The sequence below is a fragment of the Malurus melanocephalus genome, unplaced genomic scaffold (genome assembly GCF_030028575.1).
Source record: "Malurus melanocephalus ecotype Western Australia unplaced genomic scaffold, MMel_1.1 scaffold_669, whole genome shotgun sequence".
NCBI lineage: Eukaryota > Metazoa > Chordata > Aves > Passeriformes > Maluridae > Malurus > Malurus melanocephalus.
The window spans coordinates 26345-53125 of NW_026623901.1; the positions used below are offsets into that span (position 1 = coordinate 26345).

Genomic DNA, 26781 nt, shown 5'->3' on the forward strand with positions numbered 1-26781 from the left:
TATTATTCTGTAAATAAGATACCAGTGAAATAGAGAACCCATCCTCCTTGTCTAGATTGTGACACTGGCTCCAAAATACTCTGCTCCTTAATGAAGTCACTGATGCCTTTGAGCTGGGATGATACCAAGTCTCCCCTATCTTCTCCAAGGAGAAAAGTACCTTAGAATATTCTGAGAATATGGACTTGCGTAATTTAAAACTGCACTTTCTTTGGGGTGATATATTGCTAGTAAACCCAGTGTTTTACTATAAAATGATTTTAAACAGGTATGGTAACACACCACCACCCTGCCATGGCCCTGCTGCTACTGCTTTTGCAGGACCTTGTCTGGCCCGAATTCCTGGGGTTAGGGTGACAAGGATAAAGATAGGGACAGGAGAGAGGCAGGGTCAGAGACAGGAACAGAGCAAGGGCGGTGAGAGACCAAGTGCTGCGGTAGGAACATGGCCAGGGAGAGCAATGGGGTCAGGGAAAGACACACAAACAGGGGCAGAGTCAAATCTCCGCCTCACGGGCTGGGCCGTCCCCGTCCCCGCCTCCGCCCGCCCCCAGCACCGCCCAGGCCCGGGAGATCTGGCGGAGTCGTGCCAGGGGAGTCTGCGGAGCGGGGTCGGGCAGTGCAGGTACGGGCAGTGCCGGTACGGGCAGTGCCGGCCGGAGCGGCCATGCTCCAGCGGTGCCCTCTGTGTTTCTGGGGAGCCATCCGTGCCTCAGATTCTCCCGCGCCCCAGGAGAGCCCTCAGAGGTCCCTCGGCGCCTCAGGGGATCCTTTAACGCGTCAGGGGTCCCTCAGCGCCTCAGGGGTTCCTTTAACGCGTCAGGGGTTCCTTTAACGCGTCAGGGGATCCTTTAACGCGTCAGGGGTCCCTCAGCGCCTCAGGGGATCCTTTAACGCGTCAGGGGATCCTTTAACGCGTCAGGGGTCCCTCAGCGCCTCAGGGGATCCTTTAACGCGTCAGGGGATCCTTTAACGCGTCAGGGGTCCCTCAGCGCCTCAGGGGATCCTTTAACGCCTCAGGGGATCCTTTAACGCCTCAGGGGTCCCTCAGCGCCTCAGGGGATCCTTTAACGCCTCAGGGGTCCCTCAGCGCCTCAAGGAAGCCCTCGGCACCTCAGATTCTCTCGCGCCTCAGGGGTCCCTCAGCGCCTTACAATTTCCCGTGCCTCAGGAGGAACCTCCCCCCGTCCCTCAGGAGTYCCTCCGCTCCTCACAGGGCACCATAGSCTCTCATTGACCCCTCACCCCTCAGGGCATCCCAGCGCCTCAAAGACCCCTCAGTGCCTCAGGAGTCTCTCTGCTTCTCATGGGCCCTTCAGTGCGTCGGGAATCCCTCTGCTTCTCAGGAGCACCGTCCGTACCTCACAGCTCTTCCCAGCGCCTCAGGGGAACTCCCCGCACCTCAGGGGGACCCCAAGTCCCTCAGGGAGTCCCTCCCGCTCTCCACGGGACCCTCCTCTGCCTCTGGGGCTTCCCTCGGGYCTCGGGGGTTCCTCAGCGCTGCCACCCCCGCGCCACAGGGGACCCTCCCCGGGGATCCCGGTGCCACTCGGTGCCGCCGTGTGAGGGGGAGAACCGGCTCTGTGTGGAACCCGGCCGGGCCTGGGCTTCCCCTCATAAAAACTCCCCAGGAACCTCCCCAAAATAAGACTAAACCCCGTCTTTGGAGCCATGGCTGTTTTTTTTAAGGGCTGCCGTGCCTCATATGTCCAACATCGAAGAATATGTTTGGTGTTGGCACAAGGGTCCGAGTGAGTGGTGCAGGGCTGAGAGTGTTGGGAAGCTGGGGGTTCCTGAGGATGAGATTTATTTTTGACCATTTAATACTAGTTTCCTAATATTCGGTGATGAGGTGGCTGCAGAGTGGGGGAGCATTGGAGTTCCAGGCCATCTTCTGTCCCTTCCTTTTGACTGRTGCCCAAATTCTTGTACCTTGAACCTGAGCAGCTGGGCCAGAGTGGGTCAGCTCAGTCTGGGTGATGTTTCCTTCTCAGTAAATTAATATAAATGCGGTATGGTTTATAAAACATGTTCTCTTACCTCTTTGTCTCACCTAAATCAGCTTTATTTATTTAATAATCTCGTGTTGCAATAACAACACCTTTGTCTGCTTTGATTGCATTCCAGTCCTGCTCACAGTGCCTGGGTAGAAAAAAGCTACTTTGCTAAAATATTTAACACATTAAAAATTTTGCAGGTGTGTATTTGTTTAAATATACTTTTATAGCTGTAATCTGTCCTCATTACTAAATGAAGCACTAAATTTAGCATAAAAGCTGTCACCATGTTCCAATCAACATGCCTTAATGACTGCCAACAAATGGAAATGAGGCTTCCACAGAAAGAAAAGAGCACAAAAGGTACAAATGCAGAACAAGGTTGGATCAGCTGAGTTAATAAAAGGCTGCATTAGGTCAGGAGTTAAATCACCCCACCGTGTTTGTGCTATTACTGTAATTGTTGCTGGGAATATCGACTGGCTGCGGACACGGCAGCGTCCCTCCGGGACCTGTTCATGGTRTTTCCTTTCATTAACATCCCCCGTTAACGACGAGATGTGGAGATCTCCCAGCAAGTCATTTCTCAAACCAGTTAACGCAGGCCTTGTTAATTCCAGCTAATGGAAGTTTTTAATCAAGATTGTCAGATGGTGCTAAATCAAGCACCTCACTCAAGTGAGAAACATGGAATGTCCACATTATCGCCTGTATCAATCAGCTCCCCATTCTGGTAAAATGAGTATTTTCCTCTTCAACCCAGGCTCCTCTAACTGAAGCAATTTGAACTTCTTTTTTTTTTTTTTTCTTTCCTATTTAATTTCGCCCTTCAAGGTGTCCCAGAAGACTCATTCCCTTATTTCGGCCAAGGCTGATGTTAGTGCGTTTCCTGCTTACCCTTGCTAAAATATTAACTGCTGTTGGCAGACCTCCAGTTCTTTCACATTCCCCCTTCACACTTGCTAATGGTTGTAGGAATTAACATTTGTGGTTTGGAATATGAGAAATGCATTCTGAAGTGGCACCAACTGACACCAGGTGCAGTTGTGGCCCTGAATCTCAAACACTATTGATCGTTCACCAGTGAGCAGGAATTTTCATGCACTGCAGGCTYAGTGCCATGGAGTACCCTTGGTTTGCTTTGCTTTACCTGTCCTGCCTGGCAATTAGCTTTCAAACTCTGAAACATCTCATTCTTACTTGAAGAAAGATGAGAAATAGCAGTAACTGTGTTTTCCTTGTGCTGCGTATCTTCTTTATTTTTCAGGGTTTAGTTACAAGTGGAAGGCAGATCTTTGAARCACAGGATGGCTTCTCAGCAGCTACTCAGGCAAAAGAAAAAGCCCACTAAGGTAAAAAATTAAAATAGGATGGTACAGGCAGTCTTAGCTCTCAGTTTGSGACCTGGCACGCCTGTGCCTGCGGAGGTGGGGAACACTTTCTGCTGTCTGCGCTGTTCTTAGTTGGATTATTTCCAATTCACTGAGAAGCAGTGTGGGGCTCTGCCATGGTTTGACTCAATAAATGTAGGCTCATTAAGTGTGCACAGAGCKTTATTAGCAGGAAGAACAGCAATAAAGTAAGAGAAGAAGTAAATTTAGTGTAATGTCCACTGCATTGTTCATGTTGGCATCACACACTGTGTATTTRCTGTAGGTCCAGGTGCTGTTTTACAGCTTGGAGTTAAAATCACTCTACTGGCAACTCTGGCTGCTGTCGGAGCTCAAAACAGCACCCTGGGTGCAACAGTGGCTGCCACAACAGCCATGGCATTTGTGTGACCCTACAATTACAACTACACACCTTTTTTAGGGGTAGATGTCTCTTAAGTGTCAGCATTGGTGCAGTGGAGGGTGTGGGAATGCAATAAAAGGGAGGGAATGTCCAACCTGTGCATCTGACATAATCTGAGTAATGATGTCAGATCTTTGATCAGTACCCTTAAATCATTGAATCCCACCCACCTTAAACATGAGYCTTCCTGCGTAGCTTAAACACTGGAGAAACCTTAAAATTACACTCCTAAGTTACCCTTTTTCCACCTGCTGTGAGTTGTTTCTAAATATAATCCCCGTGTTGCACTTAAAAAGGTGCTATTTTTGGCATTGCCCTGCTTTTTTCAGGAAGCAGCGCTGTTCCCTGAGATCATCACCACAGAGCAGCAGTCCTTGGTGCTGGTGAAGAGGCTCCTGGCCATCTCTGTGTCCTGCATAACCTACATGAGAGGGCTGTTCCCAGAGAGCTCCTATGGCACTCGCTATCTGGATGGTAACCCTTGCCATTTGTGCTGACTGTTTCTTTCTGTCCACTACATTTTAGCTATAATCTGCTTTCTGTGTTACCTCCTGGCTGTGCATACATGTAAGTTCACTTTGGGTGAGAGCTGGCTGCAACATCAATTCTGGGTGCAGACAGTTCTTCTGATAAGAGAGCATGGAAGACAGCCTTGAGATTCCAGCTTTTCTGTTGATGTCTCTCTTGGATTAGAGTCATTTTTGGCATTGCCAGCCCTGTGAATCAGGTCTCAGAGTCAGGAGAGTGACTTAAAAATCTGAAAGTTTAAAAAAAATACTGTTACTGGAATGTTTTGGGTTTTTATGGTTTTTGAACCCATGAGGTTCACATTTTTAGTTTTYACTGGGAGATTGAAAGTAGATTTGTTTGTTTTCGTAGAACTGTAGAATGGTTTGGGATGGACGGGACCTTTTAAAGACCATCTGGTCTAACCCCTCTGCCATGGGCAGGGACAMTTTCCACTAGACYAGGTTGCTCCAARTCCTATCCAACCTGACCTTGAACATTTCCAGGAATGGAGCATCCACCATCTCTCTTGGCAACCTGTGCYAATGTTTTACCACCCTCATTGTAAAAAACTTACATCTAATCTAAATCATCCCTCCTTCAGTTTAAAACAGTTTTATTATTTGCTTTGGGATTTTTTTTCCATGAAAGCTATCTCACATGTGCTTTGGGAATAAGAACTTTTTGAGAAAAAAAGGACCTTTAGAACCAAACTCTTGTCACATGATCCCAAGAATTAGTGATGCTTTGATTCATGAGCGTCTTTATGATCATTCAAAGTATGAAATGCCATCATGCATTCCAGTCCCTTTCCCTGTTGTCCCTTATGGCATTAGTTGCCCTGAAACATKTTCACATGTRCTCTGTAGGTGTGGATGAYGGCACAGAAATCCCAAATTGGCTCTTGATCCCCTACCCCTGAAAGCCACTGGTGAAATGTCAGGTCCTTCTAGTGCCTTTTTAATGGAGGGTGTTGACATCTGGCCTGTTCATGTCTTCACATACCCTTTGGTTGAGACCTAAGGTGTTATTAACACACCTCTTCACCTGCAGAACAGGTTTTCCTTTTACCATTCTGAATCTCTGGAAGCACAGGTAGAAGGAGGTGTGATGAAAAGCTTCACAGAAATAGTTGATTGTGAGCATAGCCATTGAGACATCAACTCACGTGGGTGTTGACAAAGTCTAAAAGCYGAAGGGAAGGTGTTGTTAGGGAATGGTGGGATAGGATGAAGTGGAGGAGAGAGAAGAGAATAAAGTAGCTGGAGTTTTGAAAGAAAGCTGTAACTCCAACCCTTCTTCCAGGAGAGCCCTGAGCTTCTGAGGAAAGCTCTGACATTGGCAAACCCAGCAAGAAGTTGTGTCAGCCCACCTGGGACTTGGTGGAAACTAAACATTTCCGCTCAGGAAGGACCTTCAGATAAAGCTTTTATCCAAAAAAGGGAGGGTGGACTGGCTTAGTTTCAGTGTTTGCCCAAGAGCTGTGATAAGGATTGTAACTATGAGCTAAATCTGGTTTTGCAGACCTCTGTCTAAAAATTCTCCGAGAAGATAAAAGCTGTCTGGGATCACTGCAGATAGTCAAGTGGTAAGTGAGTAACAGCGAAACCAAGACGAGATTGTGCTGAGTAGGAGACATCTGCCCCTGCATTCTTCTTCTTCCTGAGCTGGAAAACGTTGTGCCCTTGTGCCAGGGGAGCTCCCGCTGTGGCCGGGGAGGGGGGCGGGGGGTGCTTGGCCCCTGTGTAAGCAGGACAGAATTAGTGACTGAGATCATGTGAGTTCAAGTTCTGTGGATGTGGTGGCTGCAGTGAGGTCATGGTCAGGCCCCAGAGCACACGCAGCACAGAGGTACAGAGGGAGGGTGAAGACTGTCATGAGATCCTTTCTGTTGTGTTTAGTCTTTTCTAGTTTCACTTTGATAGGGATTCTTRCACTTGTTTTGCAGWACATRCAATATTTTATCTCCCTCTCTGAGTACYCCAGGATGTATTTCACAGTTGGCATGTTCCCAACAAGYAGAAAAACTGTCTCTGATGTGCTAAGAAGATACCTTGCAGCACATCCTTTGGCTCCAAGAGTAAATATCTGGCCATTGCTACTTCAAATAATATTTACTGCTTTGAGAAAATCCATTGCTGTAAACTCTGCATCAGATAACAAAGATTTACAAGACCAGACATGTTCAGATTCAGCYGAGCTCTGTACAAGGCTGATGGGAAAAGAGCCATCAGAGCTCTGGCTGGGGAACTGGAACAGAGCACTGAGCAGGGACACACTCAGAGCCAGCTTTTGGCCTCCRATTCTTGGCTTTGTCAGGATTCAAGCAGGCTCTGGGCTGACAGGATAATGCCCCAGAAGTATAAACAATGCACAGATGCAGAAAGGAGAACACTGCCTTCAGGACTGACCTGGGAAAGGACTTCACAAGCAAGCCCCAAATGTTGGTTGTGTTGTCCTAATTCCAGAGAAAAATGCCCTTTAACCCGCATCTAATGAGAGTGTTTACAGATCAGGAGATAAATGTTGCTGGTTAGTATTAACATGTTTTTTTCCCTGGCAGGATACAAGGTTGTTTTGATGCTTTGGAGAAGCAGTATGTAAGTGGTTTTTTTCACTTTTTTAAATGGAGTGTCCTTTTTCTTCATAAAGTAAGGACAAAACTATCCTTCCATTTCTGCTGTATTTTTGTTGTGGTCTTGGATGCACACAACAACCTTTATAGCTGTGTGACAGCGGGAAGACCCTACCCTGTGTATGAGATTTGGGATTTTATGCCTTGAGCCCAAATCCTGACCACTGTTACTCTCTGGGCTCACCTGTCCTTGGTGTAGGAACCARTCTGCAGCCTGCARKGGATTTCCCTAAGTTCTATCCTCTRCATTTGTGTTCTCTAATGTCTGATAGAAACACTGCCAGGAAGAGCTGAGATCTGGATCTCCTGCCTATTTTCTTGAGAGAGGTTCTGTGCTTCTGCTGTCCTTTATTTCCTTTCTCCTTCATCTCGTCTCCTCTCCTCTGTCCCTTGTGGCTTTTCTCTCAGGCTCAGAATTTAGCATTTATTTACTTTTATTATATAATATTTTTTTTCATTATTCATCGAATAAGGTATGTAGCTGGTTCCAGGACAAAAGCAGCTAGCAGGTGCTCATATTCCTTGCTGATTCCCACATAAAAACTGCCCTGCAGAGGAAAAAGCACCAGCTGCTATCCTCTGTCAGCACCGTGCACCAGCCCAGCTCCTCCAGATCAGGTGGAGCACTGGTCATTCTGACACTGATGATCTGAGTGTTTCTCAGACATCAGTACAACTGTCAAGGTGCACAAAATAATTAATGATGTTGTGAACACAGCTTAGTGTTTGCTGACAGCTCTAGGAGGTATTTAATCCTTTGTTATTTAGGAGAGACATAAATTAATTGTTTGACAAGGATTAAGGAAAAACTGAGGGATTTAGTGCATGTTTTAAGATTGTTTTCAAGGGAAGTCCCATGTGCAATCCCTTGATAGAGTATTATTAAATACCTTGGAGAATTACACAGCAGAAAGCAAATATTAACCTTCATCAGTGATGGGTGTTCTTGTAAAGAGTTTWAAATCAGTATTTGGGGATTTGTTTGAATGGAGTCCCGAGGGAGAATGCTGAGCATGGAGTTCTTTTTTGAGAAACWGTGAGTCAAGCCAGGCAAACTGGCCACTAGGTGTTGCTGATGCTGTGCTGGGAAGAATCTGCAAAAAGGGGTTATAACTCCTGGGTTGTTGAGTGTATCTATTCCTTCTCCCTGTGTAAGCAGTCAGGGTTTGATAGGACTTGCTTTTCCTTGCCTGCTAAGGTTGGATTTTGATTCTGTATTTTGTTTTGATTTTCCCTCCTTAGCTGCACGTGGCTGTCCTTGCAGTAAGTAAATGAATACAAAGTGGTTTTCTCTCCCCTCCCGTGCTTGAGAGAGATACCGAGTCAAGGTTGTGTCAACCCTCTTGTGCCTTTTTTTAAGGAGACACTGAAATRTGTGTGGTTTTTAATAGAGCCATGACCTTTCTTAGATACAGTAAATGTGGAGTTCAAGGCTGCATGGAAACATGTTTCTCAGYGTGTCAGACTTCTGACTGAGGACTTATTTGTATCCTTAAACTCTGAGAAGCACTTTCATGTGACTCCTGTCATGGAACCTGCTGTGTCCTCTCCATTTTCCCCCTGCAGAAGAGTACTCCTTGTTAATCTGATTCTGGAAAAACCAAACACTGGTGGTTCCATAGGCAGCTGTTGGCCCTGGCCCTCTGCAAAGCACCAGGAGCTTTGCTCAGCTTCTACTCTTTGCATCATCTGAGCAGTTAAATCTCTGTGCATCATCTGAGCAGTTAAATCCCAGGCATCAATAGTTGCCTGCAAGGGTTTGAATAGGAATTAACCTCATTCCTCCAATATTATACACATGAGTGTCTTCTACCTGTCTTTGAAGTGGTAAGTATTGACTGCTGATAGAGGAAGACTCTTTCCCAGCCATTCCTTTCTCTGATCCCACACTAAAGATAGCAAAGCTGCTGTAAACTGAAAATATCCTTGTTAGTCACTGGTTYGAGTTGTCCTGGGGAGAATGCCCTCACTGTGCTTTCTTGTAACAGATTTACACCAATCCCGAGGAGCCGGAGGTAAGAAAGAGTCTTAATTAATCTTTGAGGCAGCTGAAGGCATGGGTGAGTACATTTGTATTCAGAGTGGAGTCGTAGGCTTAAGTCCTACCCTGACACAGCTACTTGGTGACCCCATTTCTGTTCTTGTGCCTTCACTCCAAAGTGCCAGCTCAGTGAGCTGCACTGTGATCAAACACCAGGCTGAGGGCCCACCAGGGCCTCAGGCAGGGATGTTAGCAGACAACTAATGGGCATGTTCACAGTTTTGTTTTAGTTTCCCAAAGAGAAAAAAATGGGAAGTTCAACATAACTCATTTGCAAACCCCCTTTTTAACAGACCTCGTGAATAGAGCTGTTTGSTCATGTAGGAAGGTGTAGGACAGAAGTCAAAATCCCTTCAGACCTGGATGGATGTGTTGGGTAGTGCCTGTCCTTGGCCTCTGTGTTCCCTGTTTTCTGTTTTGTTTCATCTGRGGGGTGTGATCTGGGAGTGAGGGTCTGCATCCATGCTGGAGATGAGAGAACAGCTGCAGACCCTTTGCTCCTGAACCTGGTTCCCGTTATGCTGTGTGGCACCTCGGTGTCTGGGGACAGAGCAGGAGCTGAGTTGTGCCAAGGCTGGGATTTGCAAGGAAGGCTCAGAGTTAAGGGCACAGCTGAGCTCCTACCAATCGACCTCATTGTCTCCRGAAAAAGTGAATTATAGGCATGGAATTGGTGTACAATGGACCTTTTCTCTTGGGGGGAAGTTGTCTGTTCTTCCTAATTGTTTTATTCTCTAATCCTTTTAAATGGAAAATCATCCACTGTTTTTGTGTACTTCAAAAAACCTCCAAGACCGGTGAAATTGGTGGCTTTTTCCCATGTAATATGGTTTGGATTTCTTGGTGGGAAGAGTCCTCCAGGCGCTTGTCCCTATACAGAGCATGGGGCCAGGCTTCCTTGCAACACTGGTCACCCATGCTTCCCAGTTTTCCTTTAGCAAGGTAWGCTGTGAGGATTGGCCGGCCCTGGCACCTTGCTAGAGGCAGATTAGAGAGTCAGACCCACAGAGGAAGTAGAAGGAGGAGGCAGGAAGTTTGTAAATTCATTGTGATTCTTTCAGTGCTAGGTAAGATGTGGCTGTTCGGAGAATTTGCCAAAGCTTGTGCAAGCAATAATAGAGTTAAAATTGTCATTGTGTCGTTAAAATAATGCTGTGCTCTGGCAGAGACTGTGAAAGGACTTTCCAAGCTCAGGAGACACCTTGTTACTCCAAGTGACCCATTTCTGCTTCTCCTCTCTTTTGTTCCATCTCTAGACACTCACTGAACTGTATCAGTTCAAATTCAAGTACAAAAACAAGGTACCCCAGATGGACATCAGCAGGTAAGGATTTGGGTTGATTTCTCWGGGTTACACTGAAAACTCTGTTCTTGAAGCATTTAAGAAGCTGCATTTTATGATTGYCCAGAGAGGTTGTGGRCTCCCCATCCCTGGAAGTGTCCAAAGCCAGGTTGGATGGAGSAACCTGGTTTAGTGGAAGGTGTCTCTGCCTGTGGCAGGGGGTGGGGCAAGATGAGTTTTAWGGTCATTCMAAMCCAAACCATCCTGTGATTCTGTGCTTTGAGCAGCTGTAAATACCATCAGAATTGAGGATATTCACCCTACAGGGTATGRCCTGCTGGGAGGATGAGTTGAAATGCTCTTATGTAGCAGCACCATGAGGCTCTCAAAGTGCACCTGAGCCAAGCACAGTTGACAGAAGTGGTGCCTCATCAGGGGGACAATGCAGAAACCAGCCCAGATGCTGAGCTTGCAGCCGTCTCAGCTAACAACAAGGGTTCTTGCACTGCCACCAGACTGCCTTTTGCTTTCAGATGAAGCTGGCTCGGGTTTAAGCCTTTTCACCATGCTCCTGTGCCCAGGACTTTTTTTCCCTCAGGCATTTGCATACATGTGTTCTGCTTGAGCAGCTCTGCATGGGTGACCTGAGAGAACTTTCACTTAGGATGCCTGAGCTSATGGTTCAAAACGTGTGGCAGGAAGCAGCAACTTTTTGCCTCTTTTTGGCACTCCCTGTTAGATTTTTAAAGCTGTGTTTAGTAGGCCGTAATCCTGTGGATCTTCAAATAAATACTATCAAAGGCCATTGGCTATAATCAAAGCAAAGAAAAATAATTTACCCATTTTTACTTTGTTCTGCAGTTGCCATTGGTGAAAGATGGATCTTGGAACCTGCCTGGACAGCAAGAGTGCTCTGCTGTCTTGTGTGCTCCTCAGGAAGCTCCTCCCCMCACACTCAAGTGTGCCCTTAGCTGCTCTTTCTCTAAACACATCCRAATAATTCATACCATAAGGCAATTTTTTTTTTTTTTGGGGGAGAATCTGAGTTATCTGTGGAGTGTACAGTTGGCTGTGCCTTTCTTTCTGCTTTGTAGCTGCTGTCCATTGTCCTCACCACACTGAGGGGAAGAGGAGATTTGGGATTTGAAAGATAATAGATAGTCCCTGAGTACTTTGGGGTTTTATTTAGCCTTACTCATTAGTTCCTAGAAACAAGTACAGTCCCCACATGGAGCTTGGCATCCCTYGGTGTCCATTGTGTCATCCAGGGAGAGGCCAAGCATGTTCCTGTTGTGTTTTRTGTGCTCTGAGGCACTGGATTCCTGAGCTCTGTTCTCTCAGGGATTGGCAGTGCTCTGGAAAGCTCATGCATGTCCCTGCAGTCCTTAATAATCCGACATTCTGGCATGGAGCAGGGAATTGTGTCATCTTTGCTATCAGCTCCTTCAGCTGATAATGCTGCATTTTACACCTGCAGCAGTTGTCCTGTGCAAACTCAGAGTTAATCACTCTGGGAGAGATGTTTTATGGGGCTGCATTATTGTATCCAAGGGATAAGGAGAAAATGTCTCCTAAATGGTCTTTGCCTTATTTTAGATGCATTTTGGAGGAATTCCTTACCATGTATCCCACTCTTTCCGAGGTTCAGTTCCTTATCTTCTGCTTTTTGACTCACTCCAACAAATTCACAGTGTTATTCCCATGYTGGAGCAGTGCTTGACCTGCTAATTCCTGTGGACATCTCGTTTCTTTTTTTCTCATGAACTTTCCTTTTGCCATTTCTAATCTGCTAATCCCATRGTTTGTAAAGGTGATGGATATTACACCTTAGGCACTGCCAGCATTTTCCTCTCACTGTGCATTTCTGAAAGTACAGGACTTAATCTGAGACCACACTGCACACCTAATACCGCAGTTTGAACCTCATGATATTAGAGGGTTTTTTYCCCAGCCTAAATGATTSTGTGATTCCATACTTTGGGAAYTCAAGCTGTTCTACAGCCACCCCATTTTCATGATGCAAAGAAGGCTCAACAGGAAGGGGTAATTGGTCTTAATTTGTTCCTTTTTGTGGTTCACTCAGTCAGGTTCATCCCTRGGATTACTCTTGGGTTACTTCCTACTGCTTTTGAAACAATTTGGGGTGATTGTGTTGGACACCCTCCAGCCTACGTGTAGTGTCAGGGGTCTTCCAAAGACGTAATGAAGGAGCTACACATCTTTGTGACCCCTTCTCATTGAGAGTTAGGGAAGGTCAGGTCCCTTAGTCATGCAGTGATTCATCAGCTCTGTTTGAAGTTAGCTGGCTGCTCGGAGTTGCTCATCTCATCTACCTCTGTTTGAATCAAAGAGAAACAAACTCCTCTGGAGTGCAATTCATCCCACTCATGTCACCCATGGGTYTCAGTCTGCACTGCTGGCTTGGAGCAGCCAGCTGACATTTGGATGGCTGAAGGAGGTGAGAGGAATGTCCCTTCGTCACTGCTGAAAAATGTGCCTCTGAGCTGCTTTTTCTTACATGGAATTGAGTGAGGACATGCAATTCTCATCAAAAACTGTAGAATGGATTTGAAAATARCCCCTGTGATGAGTCGGCTTTAGATGGGACCCTCAACTCATTCCCCTCATTCCCRAAATTGCTTAGGTGAAAGGCACTTGTTTTATGGCCCTTTGATCCAATTTAATCATGGTCAAACAAGTGAGTCATGACATTTGTATAATGGTTGCCCCAGCTCCCGAGTCTGTTCAAATGTAAATGCCAAGCCTCTGAGTTTAGAGTGTTCTGGGGATGCCACCCCATCCCTGGAGCCTGTTCCACTTCCCTGTTTATCTGGAAATCACATAAAGACATTGTAGCTTTTGTCACTGGTGGCTTCAGACAAGTCAGTGGTTGCTCTGTGTGTGTAATTGGATCGTGAATATTCATGACTGAGGATAACAAATCCGTTATTCTTYCAACTGTAGCAACCACACGGAGTTTGTGACGGGGCTGTGCAGCAAGGATGTCAAACAAGCCAGCAGGCGCCTGCTTCGGACACTCTACCTGCTCATGCAGAACCTCAGGCCACTGCCCAATGACATCACCCTGACCATGAAACTCCTCTACTACAACGATGGTAGGTGGAGAGCAGTGTGGTCCTTAGGGGAACATTCCCTTTCCATCAGTCTCTGAAATCAGCGTGAGACCTGTGAATCAAAACGTAGAAAAGGTGAGATGGGAGAAGCTGTGGCTGATAGTGAGAAGTGGTGAAACACAGTAAATCTTTCTGCTGCACAGGGATGGCAGATGCTTTTAGGAAAAGTTTGAAATCATTATAAGAAGTACAGCCATGTGGTGTACAAGGGAGGTATCTTTCTTCCCTAAGGTGGGTTTTTTTTGAGGTTTTTTTTTTTTATGGAACAGACAATATCAGGTTTTGCTCTGGATATGAAGCACTTCAATGGTATCTCAGCATCCTAAAGTCACTCTTTCTTTGAGCTCCCTGATAACATTTGCTCAACTCAATTTTCCCTTTGCATTCTCTCCCTTCCTCCTGAAAAAGAAACAAAACAAAAACACCCAGAATATTTTTAGCAGTCAGTGTTACTCAAAGCTGGTTCACACTTGTTCTTTCTAAATCAGATTAAGGAGAGATGGAACTCAGTTTCCCTGGCCTAAGTGGGTTCCCTCTCCCTGTGCAGTCACTCCCGAGGATTACCAGCCCCCCGGCTTTAAGGAAGATACTGGCTCTGGTGACCTCTTGTTTGGTGGGGATCCTGTCAACCTGAGGGTGGGGTCAGTCTCCACCGACTTCCACCTCATGAAAGTCAAAGTGACAACTGACAAGAAGAGGATGAGGAAGGCTGACAGCAACCTGATCCAGAAGAATGGCCCTACTGAGATCTCCCACCAAGGGTTGGACTGCGAGGAAGAGGAAGAGGAGGAGAGCCCAAAGGTACAGAGATAGCTCTATTTGCTTCTCACTGGAAGAACAGAATTTATCTAGCAAAAAGCTCCTTAAAAGAAACATTTTCTTCATGGATTTACCACCTGGGTGTATTTTTTAGGTTGTGCTATTAAGACAAAACATCTTTGCTTTACAGAATCACCCTCCCCCTGTCAAAGCTGATTTGTGTGAACATGAAGGGGACAAAAGTGACACCCATCCAGGCAGGAAAACAGAAACATCTTCTTGCCTTGAAGGTACAGGTAAATGCCCAGTTTCAAAACTGGAGGAGCTTCTGCTCCTGGTTGTATCCCAGCATAATGTATTCCAGACAATGTCCTGGATAAGGTCTCTCAGTGCTGTTAATAACAGTAGGTTTAGTTGAGGGTTTAGGAAGGAATTGTTCCCTGGGAGGGTGGGGAGGCCCTGGCACAGGGTGCCCAGAGARGCTGTGGCTGCCCCTGGATCCCTGGCAGTGTCCAAGGCCAGGCTGGACAYTGGGGCTGGGAGCAGCCYGGGACAGTGGRAGGTGTCCCTGCCATGGGTGGAACTGGATGAATTTTAAGGTCCCTTCCCATCTCAACCCATTCCATGATTCTAWGATTCCATAATATTTAGGTTTTAAATCAGCAGAGTTTGTCAGGCTGTTTGAATTTTGTGTCAGATCAGACTGAACTGTAACAAAGGGCTGGTTGATTATGCTTGGTTTGTTAACAGAAACATTTAATTTTGTATCAGTATCTTTGCACCGCTTTATCTCAGCAGGGTTTTATTTTTTTTTTTTGAGATAAGGGGAAAATGCAGAGATCATCAAAACTGAGTTACATTATCTCCATGTTCAACAAAACTCTTTTCCTTCAGCTGTTACAGTTTGACTTTTGCTAATAATGTCCATATGGGAAAACATACATGAAAATACATGAGAAAAAAGCCTTTTCTTTCCCTTTAATCAGCCCAGCCTCTGCTATACTATGCTGTGTTTGACCTTTGAGGCTCTGGGATATAGCCTGTGGAACAATACCATCTAGTGACAAAATGGTAAATAGCATTCCTGGGATTGCCAGGCAGTGGGATAAAGCAGCTTCCCTGCCTGTGAAATCACCTTTACAGGTATTCCTTCTTCGGATTCCCYGATGACTAATAAGGAGTGAGCTCATCCCGCCACTGTTGTTTCTCTGGGGATTTAACAGAATCCTCCTCCTCTAAACAGTTGCCTGATCTCACTGGGGCACTTTGGACACCCCCTCAAATTTTATTGAAACTGTCTGAAAGGTTAATAAATATTAACCAGGAGAGATCTCCCCTCCTTTCCTTCACCCCTCACACTTAGAGCATGTGCAGACATAAGCTTTGTTTTCTTAGATCCAGGTTAAAATGGAGTTTAAGTATAATTGATAGAGCTGATATTCAGATGACACTTTATTCTGAAATTTCTCTTTCTAAGAATAAAGCTGCCAGTGGTGGCAGTGCCTGAGACCAAAAGTCACACAATTTTATGGGATGTTGCCTCAGAGGTTTAGTCAGGCTTCTGGATTATTTTTTTCCAAATAAGCACTTTGAAGCTAATTTTACTTTGCTGCTTGGGTTGCAGGTAGAAAAAAGATGGGAATAAAGGAGACAGACAGGATGCTTTGCTCAAGGGCATCTCAGCAGGTGAGGAAACTTCAGTGGTTCTAAGATACACCAGGCATGGTGGAATTCACTGCCATGGATCATTGCATCATCAAAGGTGACATAAAATTCACTAACATTACTGGATTTATTGTGCAGGATCACAATACATAGAGGCTACAGAGAAGCAGAGGATGTAAGCATGAACTGGAAGCATTTAGGGAGAAGCTTTCCATAATCAGTTTATTTCCCCCATCCAGTATCAGAATTTAATTCCATTCCCTGGAGTTGGAACCTGTGAGTAACACACCCAGACTAAGCCTATCTCTGTCCCAGCCCAGGCAGCATTACCTGTGCATGGTTTTGGATTAAGGATCTGAAATCACCACCCTATTTTAAGTTTGAAGGGTGTGCTTTTTTCCTAATATGGTCTTCCCTTCTCCCCTCTTGCTTCCAGACTTTCTTTACATGTGAGTCACAGGTACTTAATGAATCCTATCCCTTTTTGGCGATCCCCTCTGGGGCAGGAATAATTATCCCCTGGAGGTACTGATCTCTTTTTCGATGGTTACTGGGGCAGCCCAAGAATTAGGACAGGCCAGATATGCCATTTTAGATAAGTGAAGTTAATCCCTCCCTGAAGGCTGCCCAGTTAAACCCTGAGTCACCATCAGAGCCCAAACTCATGGGCATGTGCAGAGGTTTTTTCAGTGACAGGGCAAATCTCTGAGTGCCACCAGACTTGCCACTTGATCCTGCTCCCATTCAAATTAGCTGAGAATCATGTGAGCATGAATGGTCACAAACTGCATCTTTGCAGGATAAGTTAACGAGAGTAGGAAATCGCTACTAAAATTTTCCCCGCCTCTGTTGAAAAGAATCCCGGGGTGTCTAACCCAGACAGCAACTGCAGACTGCAGCTTACGCTGTCATTCTAAAGGCATCTGCGAGGTATTTGCCTTGACTCTGGATCTTAGAAATGAACTTCTGTGCCTAGGCTGGTATTTTTCAAACTTTAACCACATTTTTTTTTCCGTGTCACATCCTCCGGTTTCCTTCTGATCATTGTTTGTTCTGTCGTCTGTGAAAACAGGAGCCTTTTTTGTTTGCGACTCATGGTTGCCCCACTGATTCATGCTCTGACCTTCTTTTGGGGCTGTCACGATGGCGAGCAGAGCACCAGACACCTCTCTCAGCATGTGCATTTCATTAGAATTCGGTAGCAGGAGTGAGAGTGTCTGAAGGTGGTGGAAACAGCATTAGTTGCTGAAAAATGGAAGAATCACTTTATCCATTATATGCTTCCAAAGACTCAAAAAAAAAAAATCCCAAGCCCTGGGAGATTCTGCATGGCAGAGGGCTTTCTTAATGTATTATTTGATACTATTTTTAAAACCTCATAGCTTAGAAGCTGGCTAATATTTCACTCAGTTTAGGGAAAAACAGTCAAGCCAGTAGTTAGAATCATCACTACAAAGCCTGCACTAATAAAAATTTGACACTCTTTTCCATATGAGAGGGACTTTCCCTTCCTTTCTGAAGGAAGTGGTTAAAACAAATGATCATTGTATATTCCATGTAAATTGGGAAGCCAAGCTGGTGAGTGAAGTTTGTCTTAAAAAAATGAGGAGAAGCTGGGGTGGATGGGAAGTCTGAGTTAGGTGTTGTCTGACAGGGTCAGGTGTAGGTGAGCTAGGGAAGACCAGGACCTGTTGGGGTGTGAATGTGAACACTTTGTTAATCCAGACACTATTAAAAGTGTTTTCCAGCTGTTGGGGTGAGGTGGGAATGCCAAGATTTTCTGAACTAACCAGAACAGTTTGGAGTGTCCCAGAAAATTGCTGTCTGCACAAGGATTTGGTATTCAAGGAGTTCTGAGTTCGAAACCGTTACCCACAGTCAGAAGTTGCTTTTGGAAATGTGGGTGAGCACATTTCTGCTCTTCATCTGGAGTGAATCCTTCTGAGCGCTTGGTTACCAAAAATAAAAACTGTTGGAATTGAGTTTATTGGTCATTATCTTCCTGACCTAGAGCTCTCTTCAGGAAAACCAGGAATGAAAGTATTAAAGGCTTATTTTTGTCTAATCGGCATGGGAGAGATGAAGGATGTGGATCTGCCAAAAGAGAAGCAGCTCTTCCTGCCCAGTGAGAGCTGGAACTRGCCTTTAGGAGTGGCCACAGAGAGTCTCTGACAGAGGGCTTTGCACATTGGGGAAAAATTTCCATGTACTCCCCTGGCTTCTTATCTGCCATCTCATGATTGATGATCCTCGGGATCGAATGAGAGATTGCCCTTTCCCAGCAGAGCATCTCTGCACTTRATCATCCAGAGTTAGACACCAGCATGTCAATTAGCCCACCTCTGCTGGCTTCAGGAGCCTTCTGATTGCATCAGCCAAGGTTTGTCCTCCTGTGCTGTCTTTGTGCATCTTCCTGCTCTCCACTGGCATCCTAGGAACTGGGAAGAGTTGGAGGAAATAGGGAATTGCTGCCCATTGTTTAGTTATAGAAATGTGCTGGTGAGAGTGAGGCCCTGCATTGAACTTGGGATWATTTTTTGAGTTCTTCAGCAGACTCCTCTACCTTCTTATAAAGAACATCCTTTAATGTCCTTGTCYTGAAAATGGATTTTGGTCAGCTTTGCCTTCATGTAAGCAAACATGCTGCAGTGGAATGAGTTTGGAATGAAACAGGACTAGAAGATGAGTAAAAACTGACCATGTGAACGCCTCTGCAGGCTTTTATCTCCCATCAGGAAGCTGTGGGCTGAAGTTCTGGGGTGGTCCTTGGAGYGCAGTCGCTGTGCACAGTGAGGCAACCCTGGATCATGCTGAGCTGGGAATGGTGGGGCTCTATCAGCACAGCACCAGGCAGCTCTGCCTCCCAAGTTTCTGCCTTCATCAGYTGCTGTCAGACACTGCTCCTGCTGCTGGGCTGGCTGTGCTTGTAGSCTGCTGTGGGACATGAGGGAGTGTGTTGACACTTGGTATTGTTTGGATATCCCAGTTGGGATCAGTGATGGCTCAGGCATTGTGCTCTGGGATTTGTGCTCCTGCCATGTGGATCAGCTCTCCTGACGGGAGCTGTCTGCGCCTGAGATGTCTGGGGAGAGGTTCATACCTAAGTGCTGTGAATCAGGGCTRCTTCAGGCCTCAGAGGACAGTCTGTCTGGCCTCCAGCTGCTGTTCCTTGTGCAGGAGACTTGGCTACCTGGCCATRTGCTCTTTGTGTGGCAGTGATGGAAGCCAGTGTGGACACAGACTTTCTTGGATGATGCAGTAATACCCATGTTGTTTGTCGGGGATCAGTGTCCTGTTGGTGCCCAGGGTCATGGTTACCCTGATGGAGACCTCAGAGCCCCTTGCAGGGCCTAAAGGGGCTCCAGGAGAGCTGGAGAGGGACTGGGGACAAGGGATGGAGGGACAGGACACAGGGAATGGCTTCCCAGTGCCAGAGGGCAGGGATGGATGGGATATTGGGAAGGAATTGTTCCCTGGGAGGGTGGGGAGGCCCTGGCACAGGGTGCCCAGAGAAGCTGTGGCTGCCCCTGGATCCCTGGCAGTGCCCAAGGCCAGGCTGGACATTGGGGCTGGGAGCAGCCTGGGACAGTGGGAGGTGTCCCTGCCCATGGCTGGGTGGCACTGGAAGAGTTTTAATGTCCCTTCCATCCCAATCCATTCCCTGGTTCCTGTGCCCTGCTGAGGTGCAGTGTTGTAGTCAGCTCCCTTCTGGCAGTGAAGGTCAGCACAAGTGAGTTCAACTGTACAACAACAGCTCAGGGATCAAGACCTTTGTTGTCTGATTTTTCCCAGGCAAACCACGTTCAGAAGTGCCATGACAGAAGGTAGTTGAAGGATGAAACCTGCCATGTGCAGAGCAATAGGAGAGCATTTTTCTGTGGCAATGTCATTATCTTACACTTTGGCAGAGGAGAAAAAAAACAGCAGGGTTTATCTCTGTCTGTCTATCAAGAGAGCTGTATCTGATGAGAAGTTCCCAGAACATTTTCTCCTCCAAACCAGCTGAAGCTACACAGACCCAAGCAATGAAGAGAGAAAGATTCAGAGATGATCTTGCCTCTCCTTCCTGTGAGCTCAGGCCATGCTGGGAGGAGTGAGACAGGGAGGTCAGGAAATTCCTGGCTTCTCTCAGTTCACATCAGATCCTTAGCTGTATCTTGGGGCCATTCATCCCTTCCATGAGTTATCCCTGTCTAGCATGCAGGAAACAGTTTCCTAGTGATCTCTGCATGTAGAGGTGAGGCCTGTCACCCCACAGATCCAGGGAGATTTAACCCTTGCACCCTCAGATTCCCTGGCAGCTCCCCCAGGGACATCTGCGGGAAGACGTGGCGCTTCCGTGCTGGCTGCTATTCCGCGTGTTCATGCCGTGCATTCTAGCAGCCAGACCCTCTGGAGAAATCCGCATAAATTATGGTTGGACACATCTATTATCCCATGAGGGGCTGCTGGGTAGCAGCCTAGTAGGCAGGAGTGTCTATTGCCTTTTTCCCCTCAGTTCCAAAGCTGGAATCACACCGRGGAAGGATTCTGGGATGCAACTGTGATCCAACAATCAGGATGTCCATCTTGGAAGTAGACAGTGTGATTGAGCGCCCTGAAAGCAGGAGAGCTTTTGATAATTTTGTCTTCTAACAGGCATTTTTTTTGAAGCTTTCTTCTTTTTTTTTTTTTTTTTTAATACTCTGGAAAGATCTGATCATTAGTCCTTTTAAAGCTACAAAACATATGAGGTGCAGGGCAGGACATGAGACAAAAGAGTGGCACTGAATGACAAGGTTTTATCAGGAACTGAAGAAGAGGACTAGTGTAGTCAGCGATGTGTTGATATGGCTTCCTAGGCACAAAAATCTGGCAACTTTCCACAGTAGCACCACACTGAGGGTTTTTCATCCTTCCACCTGTGTAAGCTGACTTTCCTGTTAACCGGCATGATCCCCCTGCATGGGCACAGATGGAAATCAGGATGGATTCTGTGATGGCAGTGCAACCACAGCACTGGAAACTGATGGGAGTCCAGTGCTGGGTTTAACCACGGAGCCACCCCCGCACAGGGATCAGCAGGGCCAGCTGGGGATCAGCAGGGCCAGCAGACCTGCTCAGAGCACAGGGGAAGGGAGAAGGTTCCTCAGGGCCTTGGCTCCTCAGGTGGTGAATATTTCCAAGGAAGGAGGCTCCACAACCTCCCTGGATGACTTTCACCACTAGTTGGTTGCCCTCACAGTGAAAACATGTAAAGTTGGTTCTTATGTTAAATGGAATTTCTTATATTTCCCTGAAACTGTCCAAGGCCAGGTTGGATGGGGCTTGGAGCACCTTGGGACAGTGGAAGGTGTCCCTGCCCATGGCAGGGGARTAGAATGAGATGGGCTTTAAGATCCCTTTCATTCCAAATGGTTCTGGGAATCTGTGATTCTGTGATTTCAGTTTCTGTCCATCTCTCATCCTTTCACTGACACCATGATGTGTCCGGTGACCCTGGCTTTTTGCCGTGCTTGGGAGCAYGGAGCAGCCAGCTGTCAGTGAGCAGGCGGGAATTAGGTCTTAGGGGACCAATTTAAAGAGTCACTGGCTTGATTTTTGGAAGTGCCTAGAGTTTGCTGTGCTGCTGAGTCAGTGGTAGCTGCTGCTGAAATCACAGGATGCCTCAGGTCACTCTGATTAATGTCCCTCATGATGAAAGTCCCCTGCACAAACTGTGTTGCCCTGACACCTGAGGGTCACTCTGCCTTCTTTCAGCAGCTCAGTCTTGGATCTCAGTCCTTATTCTTCCAGCTTGCTCGATGGAACTGCACTTCTTTTGGCATTCATGTGCTTGTGAGTTTGTCAGGATAGTTACAAGGTACCAAACAAAACCCTCCATGTGCCGGACAAAGGGAACTCTTCTGAGGGCATAAAATTTGCCAAGTGCCAAACCTCAGCATGGGGCAGCTCAGGGACAAAGAGGGACACAGCCGAATGCTCTTGTGCAATTTTAGCAGCTCTGCATAGGATGCCTTGGGAAGCAAAACACATGTCAGGAGAGCTGTAAATTTTCTTCGATTTATGCTGGGAATTTTTKGCCAGAATACTTGGGGACACTGGGGATTGCAAATTGCAGAGCACAAAACTGGGTCCTGATTGTGTCTATCTAAGAATAGCAGTGGTCTGCTCACTCTGCTTCATCCACCAAACTGCCTTGGGAAGGCTTTAATCTAAGTCTAATCTATTTTTAGCCTGATATCTTCTCCAGACAACTTGCAGCTGTCCTGTGAGTTTTATGCCAGAAATTAGTAACACTTGTATGATTCACAAGTTAGTTCTAAAGGAGAACTCCTGCAGCAAAATATTACTTTTTTACATGTAATAAAGCASAAGATTCAAACTCACTGTGTGTTCATGGTATGACCCACACCCTGAATTCTGCYTTGGACTCAGAGTCAGGAGGTCACAGAGCTGCTGCTGCCTTTGCTGCTTGCTCTGGGCTCGTCCCACTTGTCCCTTTGAGGGGTGAGTGTGCAACGAGCWGCCCTGTGTGCTACCTGCTTATACAGCACCTGGCTCATCCGTGGGGTTGAGCTTGTGTAAGAGGAAAAGCAGCATTCTCACAGCCCAAGCTCTGACATCAGCTGTTCAAGTGAAGCATCCCAGTACATGGGAAAAATCAGAATTAATGAACTCRGGGAGGCTTTGATTGTATGTTTAATCAATGGGAGGGATTTCCTGCTTCTCACCACACCATTGAAGAGGTTTACTTTCTGCTGCTAGTCAAATAAGCATACGTCGAAGCTGACTTAATCCCCTTCAGAGCAGCTTTTCTGGGGAAGACATTGGAGTGTTTGGTTAAGGATGGGAGCTGAAGTTGGGCTTGGGGTCTGTTCCTGGCTCCAAATTCCTACGTGAACTTGGGCAGGGACAGGCCAGGACACGTTGGTTCCGTGAAATACCTTTCACTGTTGACGTCTGATTCACTGGGCGGGTGAATAGTGCTTGTCTAGAGCCCTCCATGGCTTCCATGGATGCTTTCAGTCCTCATCTCTGGTTCCTGCGAGGTGCTTGTGCTGCCTGTGGTAAAGGGCAAGAAAACTGGAGAAAGCTGGAGTGCAAGCAGCTGCTCATTGTGGCTATTTCTCCACCTCRCAAGTATCCCACCCATGCAGGAAATTCTGGAGCAGTAGTAAAGGGGTAAAATCTTTGCTGAATAGCAGTCTGGGCTGTGCAAGAACCATTGCTCAATATAGGAAATTAAAGCACCAGCTCTAGCTAGGTTTAGGCTAAAACAGGAGAGCTCCCTTATCCAGGTGATAGGGCTGGGAGACTGAGACTTGAGACCCTGCTTTGTTGTGTGGCTAGCAGGACAGGGTACAAACCCTGCAGTGTGTTAGCACTGCAGAGATTTCGGATGCAGTGTTTCTTCATCTGGGCCCTTTACTTAAAAAAAAAAAAAAAAAAAAATTAAAAAAGCTAAGCAGACAGGTTAAAATGGTGCCAGGGAGAGGAAAGTAAACAGCTGCCAAAAATGCCAGTTGGAGCAGCTGGATATCAGGTGAGGAGCTGTAACACAGAGCCACTCATGGCTCTGTCCTCAAGCAAACATGCCTTGAGCAGCCTTGGAAAGCTCTGTCAGCCTGACTCTGCTGGAGGAAGAAGAACCTGCCCGGCCCACTTTGGCACATTCCTGTTTTCTCTGTTTTCAGGGAAAGGAGCTTGTACTTTTGCATTAAGCAACATTGTGTTGCTCATAATGAAGAGGAGGGAAGAAAAACAATTTGAAACACGATAGAGAGGCGAAGTGAGGTTGTTTCAAAGTATTTTGCTGTTAATCCGTAATCAGAGTTATTTCACACATTAGAAAGCCCATTGCTATGCAGAGATTKCTGAAGCCTCATTCCAAGGTCAGATGGAAAGCAAGCCTCGGTGACGTGAGCGGGGAATTCTATAATGACCACATCTCGTAATCTGGAGACCTTGTGCTCATCCCCAGGATGTGTTCTGGAAGGGCTCTTTATTAACTCCTTGTGCTTCCCCCTCTGCAGTTCCGGGGCTCCTCGTGCCTTGCAGTGACACTAGAGGGAGGTACTCCTGTTTGGGAGCGGGAATTCTGTTAGCACTCCTTTCCCTCTCCACTCACCTCGTCGTCATCCAAGTGAACTTTGTTTTGGAGAAGAAGCTCTGTGCTATGATGTGTCCCCTCAGCTCAGCTCCAGCGAGAGAGGTCACATTGCCAGACCATGCTTCGTCCCTTCTGGGTGGGCGACAACACATGTTGCTCTCAGCAACTCCAGGTTATTATTGTAGAAATGCAAATATATGACATGATAAGGAGGATAAGTGAGTTTGTCACCTGGCATGGCCAACAGTTCAGCTGTCGTCCTGGCTGTCCATCTCCCTGTGGTCTGTCTGAAGTGTCTGTTCCATTGACTCATTTGTATTCTCACATCTATTTATCTGGGTTTTTTAACCTCTTGTTTTGCAGGCTTGGAGTATTTCTGGTGGAGATTTGTGTCTTTCTAGAAGGAATTTAAGCCTTTTGGAAAAACTTATTTTTCACAGGCTCACAGGTAGTTTTGAAGCCTGAGATTGACCAGCTCACACTGAATTCCCTGATGCACAAAACAGAGGGACTGTGTATCTTCTGAAAGGCTCTGACCACTAATTTCACCCAAGTTTCCCCTTCTTTTCCATATGTTATGATTATCTGAGGTTGGTGGGAAAACCAATGTCATATCAGCTATTATATTCCTTAAAGATCTCCTTGCTCCAGCTGTTTTCTGTCAGTGATGGGGAGATGGGTCCTGTTTTCTGTGCCACCAAACCCATTCTATGTCCCTGAAGCTGAACCTGTTGCTTGCACAATTCTTACATTCCCAGCTCCATCCAGTACTCCCATTTTGATTCCCTGCCTAATTGCTTTTCTGGAGAACAGGATCACACTGAGCAAAGCCAAGAGGTTCCAGGCACATGGCAGTTTTTGGAAGCTGCACTTTCTGACTTGTGTTGCAGGAGCCTGTCCTGTGAGAATGATCTCTGTTTCTGATGGTTCTTACAGATAAACCTCCTGAACCTTGCCTTTAGCCAGGAAGAGGTAATAGGACCCGAGAAGAAAAGGAAGGTCAGTGAACCAGAGAAGCTGCTTCTGAACTGCAGGAAATAATGTTCATTCTGACACACAATACATTTTGGAAGGTGTGAGTTTGCACTGTCATCTGACTGGTACAGACCTTTGCTCTCTCCCAGTGTTTAACYCTTCCCCATCCCACATGTATTTCTGCATGTTTATTTGTCTTGTGAATATTCTGGGTTGCCAAGAGACTGCAGAATTGTTGTGGCATTGTCAACCAACTGAACTTGTTTGATGTTCTAAAGCTGAGGATTTATAATTCCATGTAACTGGTGTCAGTGTGCTTCTTTCTGCCTCTTCCTCTCACCCCCCTGCCCCTCACTGGCTAAATCCCCTCCTCTGGGTCTGGRCTGTCCTGTGCCACTCTGTCACCCCTATTTAAGGGCACTATTTCCAGATGAACTCTGAGGTATCAATGCCAGCAGGCAGCATGTCTCGTGATCCACCACATTGTGCTTAACTTCATCCTTTCTGCTGTTTCCGGAGCTTAGATTTTTTTTTCAAAGAAGGGGTCTTATCTATATTGAGTACAGAGATAAACTAATCTGTACACATTTTCTGCTGGTGCTGGATGTTTAAGGTTTTTTTTTCTGACTCTGCAAGTAGTGTTACCATGAYGGTATTATCAGCTTGTTTCTAAACCAGCGCCCCAGTGTGCACCGAGGTGCTCAGCAGTTGTGTGATGTAAATTGTGTTGCAGCACACCCTGTTTAGAACCAGCTGTGAGAAGRATCAGTGGTGGCTGCAGATACAGGTAAGGAGAGCAGCACATGGCAAGTGTCTGACCATGGTTTCTGGGCTGTTGGCACAGTGCAAGGTTGGCTGCAGACATCAAACCCCTCCTTACTGCTGGAACAGTGATCTTGCCTTGCCTGAAGCTGCCAGGAGACGGGATTGATGAGTCCCCCTTCTGCTTTYACTCGGGTTGGTCAGAAAGTTGAAAAGCCTGGGTTGAAAGCCAGGCTTRGAGCTGCCTGACTGAGCAGAGATAACTCCCAAACTGAGATCCCTGAGATGTTCTGCTGCCCTCCTTCTCCAGGTAACCAAGTGATGGATTTGYGATCCTGATGCCAGTCCCACAGCTGTATCCCCTTGGCCCATGGCAGACAGACCCCTGCCTGTCCCTGATCCCCCCACCGTGTCTGGCAGGTTCCATGGCCTGGTACCTCTTTCACAAAACCTGCAGAACACAGGAATTCTCCCTTTTATCCTCACTTTGACTCCCGTGKTCTCATTTTTGCACCTGTAGCCTAATAAGCCAGTTTGTTCACATGCCAGAGTGAGCCAGAAACTTTCYTTCTGCCTGGGTTTTGTAACAAGGTTTGCTCTCAGGGCTGCACATCCACGAGTGAGCCACGTTCTGCACGTGGCCCTGCTGTSACCTCATGGCTCTGCCCCAGCACTGTGGGCTCTGAGGGCCACATTCCTTCAGCCCTGACTTCACCCAAAGCCGTGTCATGTTGCTGGGTCATGCATAGAGGTGAGAGTGAAGCATGCCTATGATTATGGCTGCTCCAGCAAGATAATCTCTCCCTCCAGTCCATGTGATTCCCAAGGTTTAGGGGCACAGCAGCCTGCCTGGTGCCCACTGGGGGATTCCAGGTGTCCTGTCCCCCAGTGAAAGTGCAGCAAGTGTCCTGTCCCRCAGTGACAGTGCACACACAGCCACCACCAAGCCAACACATGCCGTCGCTGGCCACACGATGTGGCCATGGCCAGGACTCACTGTCTCAGTTCACATTGGGTTCTAATCAGCTATTTTACGGTAATGACTTTTAGTCATTTTCATTTCAGGCTTGGTTAGAAATAAAGCAAGTGGTGATGAACTGTCTGATTTTTCTTTCCACAAACTTGTGGTTACCAGATT

At 46.7% G+C, this 26781-nt stretch overlaps 1 protein-coding gene across 3 annotated transcripts; it reads left to right on the forward strand.

Moving 5' to 3' along the window:
- Window positions 1–568: 568 nt before the first annotated feature.
- Window positions 569–25394, forward strand: HORMAD2 (HORMA domain containing 2). 3 transcript variants are annotated; one of them, XM_057383922.1, is made up of 13 exons: window positions 569–625; window positions 3265–3349; window positions 4121–4265; window positions 5823–5886; window positions 6862–6898; window positions 8176–8196; window positions 8922–8948; window positions 10231–10298; window positions 13221–13372; window positions 13938–14191; window positions 14340–14445; window positions 15774–15835; window positions 24843–25394. In XM_057383922.1, exons 2-13 carry the CDS (start codon window positions 3305–3307, stop codon window positions 24945–24947), a joined length of 1086 nt encoding a protein of 361 aa, XP_057239905.1. In that variant the 5' UTR covers window positions 569–625; window positions 3265–3304; the 3' UTR covers window positions 24948–25394. The 3 variants fall into 3 exon arrangements, with proteins under 3 accessions (XP_057239905.1, XP_057239906.1, XP_057239907.1); XM_057383923.1 differs by having other exon boundaries at window positions 14340–14439; XM_057383924.1 differs by lacking the exon at window positions 15774–15835 and having other exon boundaries at window positions 14340–14439; window positions 24843–24941.
- The last annotated feature ends 1387 nt before the right edge of the window (window positions 25395–26781 follow it).